General features: G+C 43.4%; 1 protein-coding gene across 5 annotated transcripts in view; it reads left to right on the top strand.

Annotated features, from left to right (window-relative positions):
• The window catches only part of LOC132490793 (kalirin), a 467,387-nt gene extending 457,092 nt beyond the window's left edge, over positions 1–10,295 (top strand). For 4 of the 5 annotated variants that reach the window (XM_060099427.1, XM_060099424.1, XM_060099423.1 and 1 more), the window contains exon 34: positions 8,881–10,295. In XM_060099427.1, the coding sequence (XP_059955410.1) occupies positions 8,881–8,943 (63 nt within the window). In that variant the 3' untranslated portion in view covers positions 8,944–10,295. Of the gene's footprint in view, positions 1–2,790; positions 2,888–8,880 lie in introns of those variants that run through there. The other variant, XM_060099425.1, reaches the window with a different exon arrangement.
• The last annotated feature ends 7,356 nt before the right edge of the window (positions 10,296–17,651 follow it).

Here is a 17,651-nt window from a genome sequence, read left to right as displayed (position 1 = left end):
CACCATTATTTACTATATAAGCGTTTGTTTGGTTACACAGTTGCCTCCAACACCAGATGTTAAGTCCATGAGGGCGGAGACATATCTGTTTTATACCCCCACTGCATCACCAAATCTAACAAAATACTGATTCACAGGAGGGACCCAGTTAATATTTGTTAAGTCAATAAACGAAGACCCAATAAACACAAGGTAATGTGTTGGGCATTGTGGGTAAGAAAGAGAGCTAGAAATGGGAAACAAATATTATTAAGAAACTCGAACTTACCTAGTTTGGGAAGATTAGAGAAGGTTCAGCATTAAACTTTACGAAGTGGGTAGAGCTTATCCAGGCAGCATTGGTATTGGGAGTGGAGAGGAAAGTCATCCTAAATGGATCAAACAGCAAGAGCAGGGAAAGGGAGAAAGGAAAATATAGGATAAGTTTGGGTCATGTAGAGTAAATATGCCTGATGAAGTGCGGAGTTTGTGAGGTGAGCTGTCAGAAACAAGGCTGAAATGATTGGTTGGGTCAGATCAGGGCAGACTCTGGACACCATTGAAAGGAATTTAGATTTTATTGAGTATTATCCAAGAAACACTGAGAGGTTTTTTGTTTGTTTGTTTGTTTGTTTAGCATGATAGTTACAGAATTACTCTTATCTTCACCTTGATGTGTAACTGTCCTTTTATGCTCTCATTCTTTCTCTTAGACTCAGAGAGAGTCTAAAGTGAAACTACCCACAGGCTCTGAATCTCATGCTTTGTACCCACCTCCATCCAGTACATCCATTCAACACCTCTTCTTTCCCTCTTACTGTCAAGCATCCCCTTTCCCTCTGCCACCTCACACCTCTTTGTGACTTCATGCTCCCTGCACTGGAACTTCTCCTGATTCTTCTTTCTCCAGATCCTCTCCCACCTTCAACAGTAGTTTTTGTTGCTTCCATACTGAGGTCCATGACAAAAATTCCAACATGATATCTCTGAAGTGACGTCACTCCTAACGGCAGTTCCATATTCATTGTTTGTTCACACAGCACATTATTTTGTGCGCCTACTATGTGTCAGGCACTGTTGCAGGCTGGAGATGCTGAGTGACACCAAACAGGCCAGTCCCCAACCTTACGAACACTCAGTTCTACTGGAGAACCAGGAAACCAGCAAGCAAATATAAGACCAAATGGTGACATAATGAACACAGTCACTGTAGGTCCTTCCAGTTTGATGTTGGCTTCCCTCAGTCTCAGCATCAGAAAATTTTCTTTTTCTTTCAAACCAGCAACTTGGTTTGACTTCCCTGTTTGGGGTAGAAACAGGATTTTCCAGATACCCAGGTTTGTATCTGTGGATCCATTTTGGGGCATATCCCCTGATAGCCAGCAGGTCTGTTGCCAAGTCCTGAGGATGATTCCCTCCAAATGTCTGTCACATCACCCTGGTCAGGCCTTGGTCACCCTTTGCTTAAATTCTTTAAGTAGCCTCCTAAATGTCCCCCACTGCTTTCTGGGATTTTGCCCTTTCATTTTATCTTTTCTACTGACACCAAATTCATCTTCCTAAAACATCTCTCTCAATATCTCGCTTATCTGTTAAAAGACTTCAGTAGCACATTTATTTAGAATAAAGTACAGGCCCACCTCCAAAGTCATTTATATAGTTTTCCTTCCTCTGCGTGATCCTTTAGAGACCCTTACCTTTTATATAACACTATAGTGCACTTATATTAGATGGAATCATATGAAACTGCCATTTTCATGGATGCAAAATGGTTGATTGAATATTGGCAATTTCTATGTTGCACCCAAATTGCACTTCCCAAACAATTGGTTGCCTGTATGTCTTTCTCCCATGTTACATTGTGAGTTTTTTGACGATCATGTCTTGATCTTAATGTTGCTTCTCTCTTTACTGTCTACTACAGCATCTGGTACAAAGTAAACAATGGCAATCGAGTGCCCCCACTCACGTTGTGATCTGCTCCTGCTGCTTCCATTTCCTATAATGCCCACCGACTTTACCTGATCACGTCCTACCCACCCCTCACTGCCAGCCTGACTCATGCCTCCTTCATGGAAATGCTCACTACTCCACATTAATCTCCTGCCACCACCTCTGAGCCAACAATATTGCTCCCTACCCCCTGACAAAATCGCATATCATTCTTTAACATCCAAAGCATATATGTTTTACTTTGTGTTTTCCATATTACTTAGCATGAAGTTGCACTCTTAACAGTGAGTTGAAAGATGTCTGTTTCTAGCCCTCACTTTCCACTCTGGGACCCACTACCGTATTTCCAGCCGTCTATGACATAACTGTTCTTGGATGACTCACTGCAGTCTACTCAACAGAACTGAAATTAAGCTCATATGCCATCTCCCGGGTCTGCTCCTGGCCTACATCCCCATCCACAGCTTGGTCTCGAAGCCATCTCAGCTCTCCTTCATTCTCTGTCCTCCTCCTGAAATAACATTCCACTGGATCATCACAGTGATTGCACATTCCTTAGCCTGGCTTCAGATTTTTATATAATATATAGAGTCTATCTCTGGGAGCTTCAAGAGGAGAAACATGTCTCCCAAACCACAGCAACATTCTCTAGGACCTAGAGCATCCTGATAAACAGGCCACTTCCTCCTGGTCTTGCACCTCCCCGGGGGACCTCTCCTCTAACATGTTTTCCGGTAGATATGTGTGATCATCTTCACTAAAATATAATGATCTTTCAAATCATAATTGCCTTTGTTAGTATATGTCTAACATATACTGCATCACTGTGTCTCCAAAATTCTCTCTCTGTCCTGATAGATATGTTTCTGACCTCGGGAAGAATGTTGCTGGAACGCATTTTCTTCATTATTAGAATGATCTCTGGAGTCCCTTTCATCAGCACTTTGTGAGAAACCATCTCCTTTCAGTCTGCTGTTGTTTCCCAGGGGTTAGTTTTTGTCTCAGCAGCTGAGTCCTGAGACCCACAAAGACAAAAGCTCACGTGTGATGCCTTGTGTTAACCTCAATGCACTGAGGTTGAGCTGGGCATTCACAGAGGGGGCTCAGAAAAGACTTGTTTGAATATGTTTTATGTGTATAACTTCTGTTTGTGTATATTTATGAACTTTTGTGAGTCTCTGAATGTGTTTCCCATATTGCTCTCTAAGAAGGATTCATCTACGTGGTCTGGGAGGCAGGGATAGCTTGGATATTTTCCTCAGCCATCAGGCCCGTGACATTACAAACCAATAAGCCAGGTGCTCCAAAGGCTCATGGCCGCAGCTGGCACAGGTGAAGAGCCTACCTGAGCTGCAGCCTGGCGTTATTTTTCTTTCCCACCTGCTTGGGGTCTTCCTTTTCCCTCTAAATATGAAAGACTAATTTTTCTGTTAAACATTAAAAGGAATGTGGATGTGTATACATGTGTGTGTATTTGTGCTCCTCTATGCATATATACATTATTCGTATATACATATATGTATGCATGTATGTATAGATGAAGGAAATCCACCAACAAGTAAATAGTGGTTATTTCTGGATGGTGGCTTTTTCCAAATTCTCTATGATAAGTCAAATTATTTTTATTAGTAGCAACAACAACAACAAAAACCTAATAGATGCTATTTTTAAGGATAGGACACAATTATTAGGTGATTGCTGAGATCAACCCTCTGTGTCAACCAAGGACAAAGGGACAAGCAGGGGCCTAGTAGGGAACAGAGGGATGGACTTCTCCTCAGAATCTCCAGATGAGAGAAAGTGACCAGACGGTGAATTTGGGCTGACTTGCAGGATGGGCCGAGGTTACTGAAGGTTGTGAGCTGAGGAACTGGCAACTTTGTTTGGTTGTGAAGATCAGGAGCCTTGGACAGTGGAAGGAAAGAGAAGGAAAATTTGGGGGTTGGGGTAGGGGTGGGAGAGGTGGATAGGGAGTTCATCAGGGTTTCCCCCCAAACTCAGCTGTTTTGAAAAGTATGGAAAAGGTGAGGAAAAGCTCGAAATATACTTTCAAGTTCATGAAGAGATTTTATGAAGAGATACATGCAGTGGGAGAGAGAAAAGGCAGACACGTTTCCAGTTTGGTTTTAATCCCCTGTGACTCCAGATGGTGGGGTTTCCTGAGTGATCAGCGTGGGGACACTGGGACCTGGGGTAGGAGGGATGGGTCACCACTGCACGGGCGGTAGGGTTCCTAACAGCAGGTTCATCATTAGGTCAACACACAGCTCCCCCACCCCCTCCCCTCCCTCCTCCTCCCTCATCTCCCAGTGTCTAAGGACATAGGGAAATTTCTGATTAGAATTCTTGGTAAAAAGACAGTTTCTAACCTTTCTGAACTTGGAACAAAAAAATTGCATGAAACAAACATTGTCAAGGATGTTTCTCCCACCCCTCCTAGTCTCGTGGTTCTCTCCAAGAGAGGAAGGAGAAATGGAAAGATGAAAAACAGGGAGGGTGATTCTTCCTTGCTGTGGCTCATTTCTTTCCTCTGGGGCAGTGTTCTGGAAGTGGGGACCCCCTGGCCTCAGAGCCAGGAGGGGACATAGCAGAGCCTGGCTCTACACCACCTCCAGGGCCTCCCTGCTCTTCACCAAGCTGCTCGGCCAACTGTTCCTTACCAGTCACCCCCTTACCGAATTCCCAATGAGGAGCCCTGGGGTCAGGATGAGCGGCACACACGCATGTCTAAAAGCCAAAAGTAGAGTAGGAAACAGGAAAGAACAAAGAAAGTCACAAAAATCAGTTTTGAAAAAGAGCTAAACTGAAAACATATTTCATGATGTTTATGTCTTTTCTCTCTGCACGATTCAACATTTGTACTTGTCTGTATCTCAGTTTTTCATTCTGATGAAGGAACATTTCCAGTCCGGGCCCTAGTTTGAAATTTGAGGTGGAAAAAGGCTCTTTTAAACCAGTTAATATGGGATTTGCAGTTCCCTGTGTGTAATGGAGGAATACAAACAAAGCAGTGAAGTCCCCACCAAGGACCCCGCCCATCTACCGAAAAACATACAGTCCTTTCCCTTAGAAGCCCCTGCTGAAATTGGGCAGGTGGAGAAAAGCACGAAGTCTGCTGCTGTAAGGAAGCATCCAGAGCATAAACGACTGACAGTAGCAATTGTCTTTCTTCCTGAACTCCTACTATGAGCCTGGCGTTTTATGTATAATCTCTCACTCCATCCTCACAATTCTTCAAGGTAAGTATCGTTATCCTCATTTTGCAGATGAGGAAGAATGTAGAAGTTAAATAATTGCCCAAGGTCACACATCCAGAAAGTGGCAGAGCTGAGATTTGAACCCAGGTCTTTCTCACGTCCACTGTATACGCTGCCTTCTGCTGGCCAAGTTCATGAACGAAAACAGTTGGGTGATTCAGGCAGAAACACACAAAGCAACATTTTGGCCCAAATGCTGTAAGTCTTACTGTTTCTCCCTCCTGACCAACTGAATGAAATGCATCTGAATTAAAAAACCAAGAACAAGGGGAAGAAAAGAATAAAAAACCAAGAACAGACCATGTTCTGTGTATTACATGTGCTAACTGCTCAGTGGCTGCTGTGTCTAGTGGAGCATGGCATGAGTCAGGAATTTAGAGGAGGCTGTTTATTATGTCTTGGCCACAGGACTAGTGATTCAAGCACACACCTGCCTCAGTGGCTTCCAAATCCATCAGACAGAAGCATCTAGAATATGTAGTCAACTGAAGATGCATTTAAAAATATATTGCAAAATAGCCACCTCAGATTCTTTGTGGAACAAGAAAGGATGGAAATCTATAATATAACAAATATGTGCCCCGTTTATGGCAATTTTTATACCATTGGATGTCCAATGATGTCTCTTGTGCACCCAGGGACTGTAGAACATCTCATCATAACTCAGAAAACTCGTATTATGAGTGTCTAATATTAGAATGAGACCTACAGTATATTAAATAAATAAGTAATCTGTTCCTATGAAAGGGTCTGCACCTAAATAGAGGGAGCTGGGAGAAATCTCAATATAGGTGCCCCCCCCCAAAAAAAAAGAATTCGGGGGAGGTCTGGTTAATAAAAGCTGCTGTCCTATTAAAATGGGTCTCACTGATTCTTGCTCCTCATGGAAAATGCCCAAGTGCTTCTGGACAATGTATGCTGGCAGATGTGAAAATGCAGTTGAAACGCTGCAAAACTCAGGTTTTCCAACCATGGAGTGGCTGGTACATAGAAAAGGCCTCTGTCTTAAGGATTTTAAACCAGGTGACCCTTAGAATTACCGAGGAATCATTTCAAAAAACGCATCCCAGGCTCCTCACTGGCCTGTTGAATCAGAATGCCAAAGGTAGAGGGTGATTGGATATGGGATATCTGTGAATTCCAAGCAGAGAGTTATTTTCTAAATAATAGAGATCATTAGCATTTCAAAGAAATGTAATGGCCTTTTTTTTTTTTTAACCACTTAAACTTTTACCACTAGTCTTTGCCCTAGGCCAGATTTTTAGAAAATCATCTCAGTGAGATCATGAATGGCCGTCATTTTTAAAGAGCTATGCATTGGTGTTAACTACTCTTTTAAGGTATCAACTGGGCCATATAAAACAATGGCTTCCTATGTAAATGTGTATGTATTTTCTCAGAGTTTTGGAGAACAAGTGTTCAGTTTGCTTACATGCGTTCATTTCTTATATGTCTCACATATCAAACCATCATCAGATAGATTTGCAGGTACACAGGGACCATCACAACTTGAGGTTTAAAAGGAGATAAAAGTTTTTGTGCAAAATCTAATGAATACACATGATGAGGTGACCCAAACCACTTCTAGTTAGGTCTTCAAGGATAACATGGATCCTCCAAATGTGTGAAGGATGCTTTCTAAGACCTTTGGAATCCACAAACATTACACACGTACAAATATCATTTAACAGATGGATTCTCCTTTACAAAAGGCAACCTAGCACAGTGGTTAGGACAGCTTTGGAGTCAAACCAACCTCAGTTCAGATCTCAGCCCCTCCACTGTCAGGTGTATGATCCTGGGCAGGACCTCAGTGCTTCAATCTGCAAAATGGGGGTAATGGTATTACCCATCCCATAAGGTTGTGGTGCAAGTTATGTGAAATGATGTGTGCCAAACACTCAGCACTTCACCTGGCACATGGTAAACATGCAATAAATATTAGCCATTAATAATAGTGATAATAAAAATGACAAATAAATTAGCTATTAATAATGATGACACTAAAAATATTTTTTAAAACTGTTCTCCCCCTTCAGAATTTTAAACATTGCATAAAGAACAAAATGTGAAATTCATTGCTTATATGACTATTAAATTCTGCCACTAAAATAAGTTCTACAGATGTAATAGCACATCTATAAGCTGGTACTGACAGTGAATTATGATGTGGAGGACTAGCTAATCAGGACAGCTGATGCTACCTGCCCCCCCCAGTCCATAAGTGTAACATTATGCAAAGGAAAATATGATTTAAGATTTTTGAGTCCCTTTTGCCCTGGAAAAGGTGAGCCCAGTACTTTGCCCTTTCACAAATGCGTGCGTACTGCCCCTGGCTTTCTTCAGAATCTCATCTCCCTCCTGAATCCTTAGCACCTGCTATCTTCCCCACAGCTCAGGGTAACTGCCATTTGAACTTGATGCTGAAGTGTTTTCTCTCCCTTAATGAACAGTTTTTGCCTGACTGGAGGTCTTACTAAGAGAGTCTCATACTGTTTTTCTCGTTTTTATAAGGCAGCCTTTGATACCATGAGCTGAGCCACAGTCAAATGGAAGGTCATACTCTTTAATTCATCTTGAATTTTTCTCCTGGCTAAGAGCCATTGCTTTTTAAAATATGTCACTCTTCCAATAGCACTAGAAGTTGGTTCTCTTTGAGGGGCCATTGTTCTTAAAGAAACGATGATTCCATTGCCTCCAATGGCCCAGTAGAGATGGTGGAACCAACACTGGGATATGGGGTCTCTGGCATGGCTCCCTCACTCCCTCACTCGGTAATCCATTCCCTCAGCTGGCCTTGCAGCCTGCACTAACCCACCACGTGCCTTAGAAAAAGTCCAGACTACCACTTTATGGACCCTGGAAACACTTGAAATCAGGAATGTTAAGTCAGTTGCTACTAAAAATCTGCTGCATAAATGGGTAAACTTTTCTCAGTTTCTTTCCCCCAACTGAATGTCATGGTAAGACTTGGTAGGGCATAGGGCCCCTAAAAGAGTTGAAACAAGAAAACAAAACAAAACAAAAAGGGTATGAAATAAACACTAATGATCACTGCCACTGGACCTCGTATGTTTTTTTAAATTGGGGTATAGTTGTTTTACAATGTTGTGTTAATTTCTACTGTACAGCAAAGTGGAGTTGCCTGTGCTAAACAGCAGGTTCTCCTTAGTTATCTATTTTATGCATATTAGTGTATATATGTCAGTCCCAATCTCCCAGTTCATCCCATCCCCCCTTCCCTCCTTGGTGCACTGGACCTCATATTTAATGCATCCCTAGTTATATTATTCCTGGCTTTCCTCCTCCTTATCTGTCTGGGAAATTGGAAAGCCACAGCCGGAGTGCTCTACTGGGAACTAATGCAAGGAACAGTATACAGATTTGAACTTTGACAGTGTTCCACAGTTAACAGTGTCCAGTGAGTGATCCTCCTCTGGATCCTGGACCCGGTTGGCTTCTTCTGAACCTTCAGACCAAGCACTGTCCTACACAGCACTCTGCTTCCTCCATTTCCTCTAAAATTATGACTGTGTGTTTGCCAGGTTGCACTCTGTGCGTTGGGTTGCTAGAAATACATTAGGTCGCACTGATGGTTTCACTCTGTTTTCTATAAAAGGCTACAGGAATCTCATGGAAATTTTTGCAAAGTTATATGCAAATCACAGAGCCCCGGCCCTTTTCTTAACAGGACGGCAACCTTGCTCCTCGGTGGTACCTGGGACCTGGAGATCCTTTCTCCACTTACGTTTAGCACGCAGCTCACCGGGTTAGCCGTGCCGCCGTTGGGACCTCCCACCTGGACTCCCATCACCCACCTCTCTTGAGACTGCTCTGGCAGGGCTGGGGTGGGGTGCAGCCTTTGCTCAGAGGGCCACATGTTCCAGGCAAAAATCTGCCCCCCTGGGCCATGGGCTCACCCCTCGGGGCCCCTTGCTTCTTTCTCTACTGGGTGCAATTCGAGGTTGCCGAGCTTCTCTCCAAAGTCTAAAATGGTGGGACAGTAGGGACCTGTGAGAGGCCCCATGGCCCAACGCACCACCACCCCCAGCTCCCAATCTGAACACCAGGCACCCCCGGGCCCTCGCTGCCCTAGAGGTCTGCCATGTGAGTGGGCAGGTTCATCAGAGGGACGTACTTGTCCCTGGAGTTCTTCTCCAGGTTGAATGTTTCTATTGTCAGTGGCCCCAATCTGGAAAAACCCATCATTCTAATCCAGCCTGCCTTCCCCTGTATCATGAGAAGGAGGGAGGAGGAAGGAGGAACAGTTTATGGTTATGGTTTACGGAAGATGAGGGAACTGCAGCCTTTCCCAGACATGGGCAGGAACCACTTCTCCCAACAAGTATTCTGTCTACTTCAGCCTACCCAGGTTCTGTCACGGTTTTCTAGCTCTTCCCTAACCTCACTCACTCCTGAGGTGTCTGGTTCACAGGTCACCCTCCCAGCCTTCCTTGGCTACCAAATTGTCCTGTTAGGGGATGGGTGGGAAGTGGGAGAAGAAGTAAGTGAAACAGACTGGCCACGTGTTGATAACTGTTGAGACTAGATGATGGGTACGTGCGTATTTATTATATCATTCTCTCCCTTTTGTATATGTTTGCAGTTTTTCATAATAAAAAGTTAAAAAAAAAAAAAGTCCTTCAACTTTCAAAACACTCAAGAGAGAGCCCCTACCCCCAACACAGTTTCATGGAAACCCCACACCAAGGCAAGAGGCAAAGCTGACTCCATTACGTATATATATATGTATATATATATATTCATTTTCTAATTTTTTTAAGGCCCACTGCTTTATTTTCAATAGACTAAACCTTATTTCTAAGCGGTCCCAAAGTTGCGCTTACTTCCCTCAACTGGGTTATGGGGGAGGGCTTGGGTAAAGGGTTCCTTAAAATCCTGAAAGTTTACACTTCCATGTATCTCACAATCTTATTGTGAGGATGGGACTTGTTCAGTGTTCTGAACTTTGCAAAGGAAACGTGCTCTCAATTCAAAGTGTCATTCTCTGGAATTGCACCTGGCTCAGGAAAGGACTGTCTTTGTACTTGAATTTAAATCTAATGGAGAACCTTAACACGGGCATTTGCATGACTAAGAATTGCTGCTGTCTTTTTTCCATATGTCACTTTCTTGAATGTGTTCTAATAAAATGATTCTAAAGCAGGCTGTTGATATACAGTGATTTATAAATACTTTCTGTTGAGTGCTGAGGCCCTTAATTTTATACCAAGAATTCACCCCATCCCACTTTCTGGAAAGATCTGTTTGTTGGGGACAGATGCAATGAGTGTACGTCTGGCCTAGTTGCGGCACCACTGCAATTGCAGTCACTAATGAGAATCATGTCAACCACAGCGATTTTGTCTTCTGGTTGCCTAGCAGCAGAATTTGTTTTCCAGAATAAAGATGGCCATATGAAGTAGATGAGTGTGATGGGGGAAAGTGGAGGGGGCAGGGCAGGAACAGGAGGATAATTCCCTCTGCCAGAGAAAGGGCAAGGCAGAAGGAGAGACAAAGGCAGCCAAAAAGGGAGGTCAAGTTCTAATTTGTTCTGTTCAGTGATAAGAGTCAGCATGTTCAAGTGATTACTGGTTGTTAAACTTTATTTACAAAATTGCACCTTTTGATATCAAGTTAGAGCAAGTAACAAATTTCAAAATCTCAGCAAACTAGAAGCAAATAAAAATATGTATTTCCAAAGGCAGATATTTTGAGAAGCACTTTTGATTCCAATCTTTATCCCCCTTCAGCCAGACTGGCCAGGGCACTCTCATGAGCCAATAACCAACTTGGGCCAGTTCTTTGGGATAGGAGGCTTTGTTAGAAACCTTGTAAGGGGCAGAGAAGGCAGGACCAGACAAGGAGCCTTCCATATACTGAGCACCCTTCTCACACCAGATGCTGGGAAGGCACTTGATATACATCAACTCCTCTAGTTTTCAGAGCCATCCTGAGAGGCAAGCAGTACTGTCTTCATTTTCCAGATGAAGAGGCTGAAGCTGAGAGAAGTAAATAACTTGTACAGAGTCATAAAGCTAGATAATAGCAGATCTGTGATTCAAATTCAGGTCTCTGATCCCCAAACCCATGCTTCTTCAGACCACAGGGCTGATGGCCAGTGCCCAGCCTGGGCTCTCCCTTGTACCTTGCCATGGTCTTTAATGAATTTTGCAACCTCTGTGTGCCCTGGGAGGGGGGGATGGCGTGTGGCAGAGCCAGCATCCTGCTCTTCCTGTGATTGGAGATCCCTTCCAGGTCAGGGTTTTGCAGCCCACATCCTCATACCTGGGACTTAGTTTTGTAGAGCACAGTCTGATGAGGCTGAGATCCCCATTCAGTTCTCACAGGGATTTGCTCACTCAGAAAATATTTGAGTGTCCCTAAGTGCTGGGCATTATGAACTAGGTGGGCAAATATAGACTCAGCCCCTCTTCTCACAGAGCTTACCAGTGGAGGAGATAGGCATTTTTAATCAAGGAACACTTGCATGGATATATAATTATAACTGGAAGGGACCTTGGAGATCCTTGAGATCCACAGATGAAACTGAGACCCAGAAATGCTAAGCAGTTTGCTTAAGACCATATAGCAAGTTAGGGGCAGCACGAGGACTAGAACTCAGTAGATTTCTATTCTTAGACTGCCTTTTCCCTACTATGTCGCACTCCAGTCTCTTGCATACCCAGAAACTGCCCCCTAACCACAGCCAGCCCTATGAACGTATTGATCAATCAGCACACTATCCCCAGCCTAGGAAAAGCCAGACAGCAACTTTGTAATGATAATCAAACAGCATAGTGAACTGAACCCTTGAGGATGGCAGTTACCCAAGCCTTGTCTGCAGACTTATTTCAGAGCCCAAAGCAAGAACAGAGAGGCAAGTCTCCCATGCTGTAAGAAGAGTGCTTGCAGGTGTTTCAGTGTTTTGGTCTGACCCAGTATTTTCTCATCTCCCAAGTTCAGTAGTCATTCATTCACTCACTAATTCAACAAATATTTATTGAGTGCCCACTAAGGACCATGCACAGTTCTCAGAGCTGGGGACACAGCAGTGAAAAAGTAGAGTGCCCTCGTGGAGTGAACATTCCACCTGGGGGAAACACGATAAACGAATACATAGGTAAATATCAGCATATCAGAAGGTGGTAAATGCTACAAAGAAAAGTATATCAAGAAAGGGAAGTGGGGAGTGCTAGGGGAGGGGTGATGCATTTTTAGGTAAGGTGGTTGGGAAAAAGACATCCCTGAGAAAATTATGTTCTCGGTCATCATTCCCCACCCCCCCACACACACACGACTGTGCAGTATGATTTGAAAAGTCCCCTAAGTCTTCCCCTACCTCCTTCAGAGAAATGAAGGTTTCTCAGTAGCATGTCCAAGAGCCCAACTCCTAGCTTTCCTTTTTTTTCCTTTGAGCTAAGTCAGTGGTTCTCAAACTTGAGTGTACACCAGAATCAGCTGGAGCACTTGTTAAAACACAGATTGCTGGACTCCACTCACAGAGTTTGTGATTCAGTAGGTCTGGGGTGGTTCCAAGAATTTGCATCCCCAGATGCTGCTGCTGCTGCTGGTGGTCCAGGGACCTCCCTTTGAGAGCCACTAGGTTAAGTATTATAGCTGGAAGATCTCTGCTAAAATCCTGAGAAAGGATACATCTATTCATTAGGATCCATGGACTTTATCAAAGTAGCTATTTCTGGAAGAGCAGGATCCTTAAGAAATGTGACTTCTTTTTTTAAACTGGGGTAAGTTTCAGAAGCGACAGCCCAAGACCCCAAGCATTGAGGACTTAGGGCAAAGGACAGGTCATGAAAAGACGGTGACAATATTTCATTGCTTGTCTATCAATGCTTTGCATTTTCCTAGCATTTAATACTTTTACAAGCCCTTTCCTCACTACTCTCTTTTGGCAGTTAACCTGTTAGATAGATATTTACAGATGTCATTATTTCATTTTGTAGGTAAAAAAATTGAGACACAAAGAGGTTATATGGCCTGCATAGGGCATCAAGGATGAGAAGCCCAGTTGCTTTACTCCTAGTCCAGTGTTCTTTTTCTACTCACACTCTGCATAACATGAGCTGTAGCTTTCTCCTGGGGCATCTACCCCAGGCCATTAAAATCCAGGACATGTAGTTGCTCTTTGCCTTTGCTCTGTTCAAAATCCCACTTGCTGCAAGTAGATTATACATGTGGGTGATTAACTGTGACAAATACTAAGCCCTGCATGAGTTTCCTCTACCATAAACACATTTCTCTTCTACCAGGTATCGTACAGAGAAAATGCTAACTCATTTTAATATTAGCCCAAGCTAGAACTAATCATTATGAAAGCAAACCTGCTGGGGGAAAAGCAGACATAATACTTTCCAAAGGCAAATAGAAATGGTATTTGATTATGTGTACCTTTGCTTCCATTCCATTCGTCGAGATAATTGAAAGTTTCCTGTAACACTAAAGCACATAGCGAAAGGAGAGTGGATTTTGTTAAATCTGATGACTGATGAATCACTTTCTCAAGTACTTAAATATACCAAAAAAAAAAAAAAATCATAGACATGAAACATAAAATCCTGTTTTCCAGTACTTGCCTTTCTGTTATTTTCTCCAGTCCTGCACTGATTTCTCATAGTGAGAGAGTAAAGTCTCTCACTGAATCTCACAGACGAGGACCCAGGGGTTACAAGGAGCTGTTTCCCATCAGCTTCCATACATGTTTTTGGCCATCGAAGAGCCCAAGGTTTTAGAAGTTTCATTTCTAAAACTGCCCTCATCTGTCTCTCAACCCATTGATATTCTGACATTTTCCTCCTGTACTGCTGTTGGGACCACTCATTTATTCAATAAGTACTTAATAAGTACTTAGTGTGTACCAGACACTGTAAGAGCCACTGAACAGGCTATGAAAATGAGTTAGAAATAATCCTATCCTCAAAGAACATGACATATATTAGAATCACTTTGTAAATTATAGAATAGTCAACACTGAAGTGTATTCTAGATGTAGGTCATAAACCCGTGTGAGCATCTCCCTATTTTAATTCTCTGTGTGCTCAAAGAAAGCTAATTATTGAACTATTTTAGCGTCAACATAAAACAGGCATCATTAGGAAAGAAAACTTACCTGGAGAGGAGAGTGGGATACGGAGGAAGCTCTACTCTGTAGCTCTGAGCACACACCAAGATGTGCATTGGCAGCCCCAAAAGCATGGTAACAAGGGGGCGGTATAGGATCTAGCATCTGCTGTAGATATTCCACATGTGGACTATAACAAATTGAATTTATGAGGATCATAAAACTTGGATGATAAGAAATTCCATATTGTTGAAAGATCTGGTATGAATGTGTTTTTGCTGAGCTTTAGACTCCAAAGTATGCTATAAAAATGACTGTTCCTTAAAAATATATAGTTCATGCCCACTGCAACACAAGGATTTAGCATATAAGAAAACAGGTTGGGTTGGAGGAGATGCGGTGGCATGCAGAGGATTCAATTAGTTGCATCTGTATTAGAAAAGCCATGAGAAGAGATGCAGACTGTAATTCAACCATATGTATGTGTGTGCATGTGCGTGGGTGTGTACCTATATACAAATATACACGCACAGGAAAGGTGTTGAACCCCAGTAAAAATGATTTTATGAGGATGTGAGCCCTTTAAATAAATTCCAAATTCATAATCCAAAAAGGAAGACAAGTTTAGAAAACTGCAAGTGCAGCCAGAAGACAAGGATAAGATTGTAGTTCTGGTGACCAGGTGGCTCAAGGAACACCGCTCACACACCTTCCTCCTACTTGTATTGGGCCATCCGATGGTGCAGCAGCCCTCCCTCCCTCCACTCCTTAAAGGAGCTGCTCTGGCTCTGACTCCATTCTGCTTTAAGGTGTGCTTTGTTAATAGTCGAATCCCAAGACAGGGGTTCAGGGCAGATACACAGCTGGATCTCACATCTGTCCCATGAACCCTCTTTATGCTGGCCCTGCAAGCCCATCCTGGCCTGGGAGGGGGTTTTCACAGCACTGGTGCTGTATCCAGCCTTACCAATGACCATGAGGGGTGCTAGTGGTGTGATCATATAGCCAGGCTTGCTGTGGGTGTGTCTGGTCACGGATAGCGGTAGCCACAGGGAAACATAACAGTGATGGGGGAGGGGGTCTGTATGTATCTGCCTTTGAATTTCCGGGATGGTGGAATAAGGTGTGTTATTCTATTTGTAAGGATGTCCAGAGATTCTGTTTCCTGGCAATGGTGACCTTTTAATGGGCCTTATACCCAAGCATCGTGTGAAGTTTTTACATCTGGCTGTGCTGAGTCTGGGCAGTTGCTATGGCACCAATCAGGGTAAAAGGATCCCAGGGTGCGAGTGGGGACTGAAACATAGTTGATGTAGAAGCAGTGTTTAGATTTCACCGGTGTGGCACGCTCACTCTGAGAGTGGCTCAGAAGTATGGCCCTCCAGGAGTTGCTCTGGTATCTCATAGATTCATGAGGACTTGCATGGGCATCTTAGCCCTGAGAGGAGCAGGTGTTTAAATTGATTTACACAGTTAAGTTCCTACAAGGCCTCCGGAAGTTGGCAATGGAAATAGGAGGCTTTGTACTTCCCAGATTCTTCCTTCATTCTCGTTTGGCATTGAAGATGCTGACATAGTGCTTTATTTGTTGGGACAAGCAACCAACAAACTTGTTGGAGAGCCATTGATATAGGGACCTCAAAACCAGACCACTACAAATGATCTAAATACTCTCTGTCCACCTGCAAGGCAAGCTGCAAAGCAAGCTCAGTGATGGAATAGGTCATTAAAGGGGGAGGCCCTTGCAGGGTCTCACTGGTTGGTTGGTGTTGCAGGATATAAGTGATCACGTTCCAGCTTAATGGCACAGCACAAGGTGTCTAGTAGGGCCAGACAGGTGCATAGCCTTCTAGGAGAGGCCATCAACCCAGCATTTCTAGCTTCTGAGGAATAAATGATTTAGAAATTAAAGTGAGAAGGTAGTTATCACAGTGAGCCTGATGGTGTTACAAAGATGATTGCTTAGACCATTGCCACATGCCAGTTTCCCATCAGACCTCAAATTTGGCTATAATAGTCAGAAATCTGGCTGTTTTCTCCTGGATTAAATGTCTTTTGAAAGAAGCATATGCAAGTAGGGGTGGTGGTTGGGATCCAGAAGGTTGAGGCTGGATAGCATCGATATTTACACTGGACACATTGGTCTCTTTGGCAAATGTTTGACATGGGGGAAGGCTGTCAAAGATTATGGCCAAAGTAATGCAATGATTTGGGCTCTGGAGGGTCCCCTTAACTATTGGAGACTATGGGAAAAGCTAATGCATCCTCAGAGATCAATGAGAGGGTCATTTATCCAAAAAACAAGAGAATGAATATTATTAATAATTAGTGACCCTCAATAAATACTAGATATCCATCACATCATTTATTCACTCAGCAAATGTTTATTGAATACCGACTATGTGCCAAGCGCTATCCTAGACAACAACAAACCAGACAAGAATTCCTGCCCCCATGGAGCTTACATTCTGACGGGAATACAGACAAATAAATAAGTAAAATATATAAAGTACAGATGATGACACATGCTATAGAGGAAAAAATATAGCTTCAAAGGATGTAAGTAGTGCAGGGGATGAGGGAAGAAGTGAGGGGAGGATCTGAGTTCTGGTGACTGACCTAATCGGAGATGCAGAGATTAGTGAAATTAGGCCAGATGGTCTCAAGGTAGATCGTGGTAATGTGGCTGTGAGTTTTGGAGGAGAGGGAGGGTTGAGGGTTCTGCGAGGAGCACACACAGGTCTTAGAAATTTCTCTTCATTACTCCCCAGAAAAGCATGAAGACCTGGGGAGGAGTGGTCTTACCTAGGGAACAGGTAGGGGCTCTCAGGTAAGATGGCCTCTCCCCCAGCCTTCATGCCTCCTATGGAGCCAAGAGGGTGCCCAGGAATGTGCCCCAGAAGTCAAGTGGGCCCCAGACTACTCCCCCAGCCTCCACCAGGGGTCCAAGTGAGCCTTTCTGATATGGTATTAGCCTAGGTTAGAGGAATCTGGGTTCCATCCAGTCTGATGAGGACTTCACCTGTGGTGTGACCAGACATCCCTCAAAGTTCACATGATGAGATTCTTGAAAATAAATACAGGTATGGTCCAAGTATAAAATGAGTCCAAGAACCAAGAGTTCATGGAATAACTGTTCATAAATCTCTAGAAGCTCAAAGAAGCTTTGCAGATTCTGAGAAGTATGGTACAGTATTTGTTTTGTCTTTCATAGGCTTAAATTATGAACTCCCTTTGGTTACCTCACCTGATTCCCAGCAGACTGCAGGGCCCCTCAAGTCTAGCTTGATAAAGGTTCAGCAATGGGAAGAATAGTTCCCAATCATGCCTGTTTGGGACAAATCCCAGTCACCAGTACAAAGGCAGAAAGAATTCCAGTTCTC

The sequence above is a fragment of the Mesoplodon densirostris genome, chromosome 5 (genome assembly GCF_025265405.1).
Source record: "Mesoplodon densirostris isolate mMesDen1 chromosome 5, mMesDen1 primary haplotype, whole genome shotgun sequence".
NCBI classification, from domain to species: Eukaryota; Metazoa; Chordata; class Mammalia; order Artiodactyla; family Ziphiidae; genus Mesoplodon; species Mesoplodon densirostris.
This window is presented reverse-complemented; position numbering and strand designations above follow the sequence as displayed.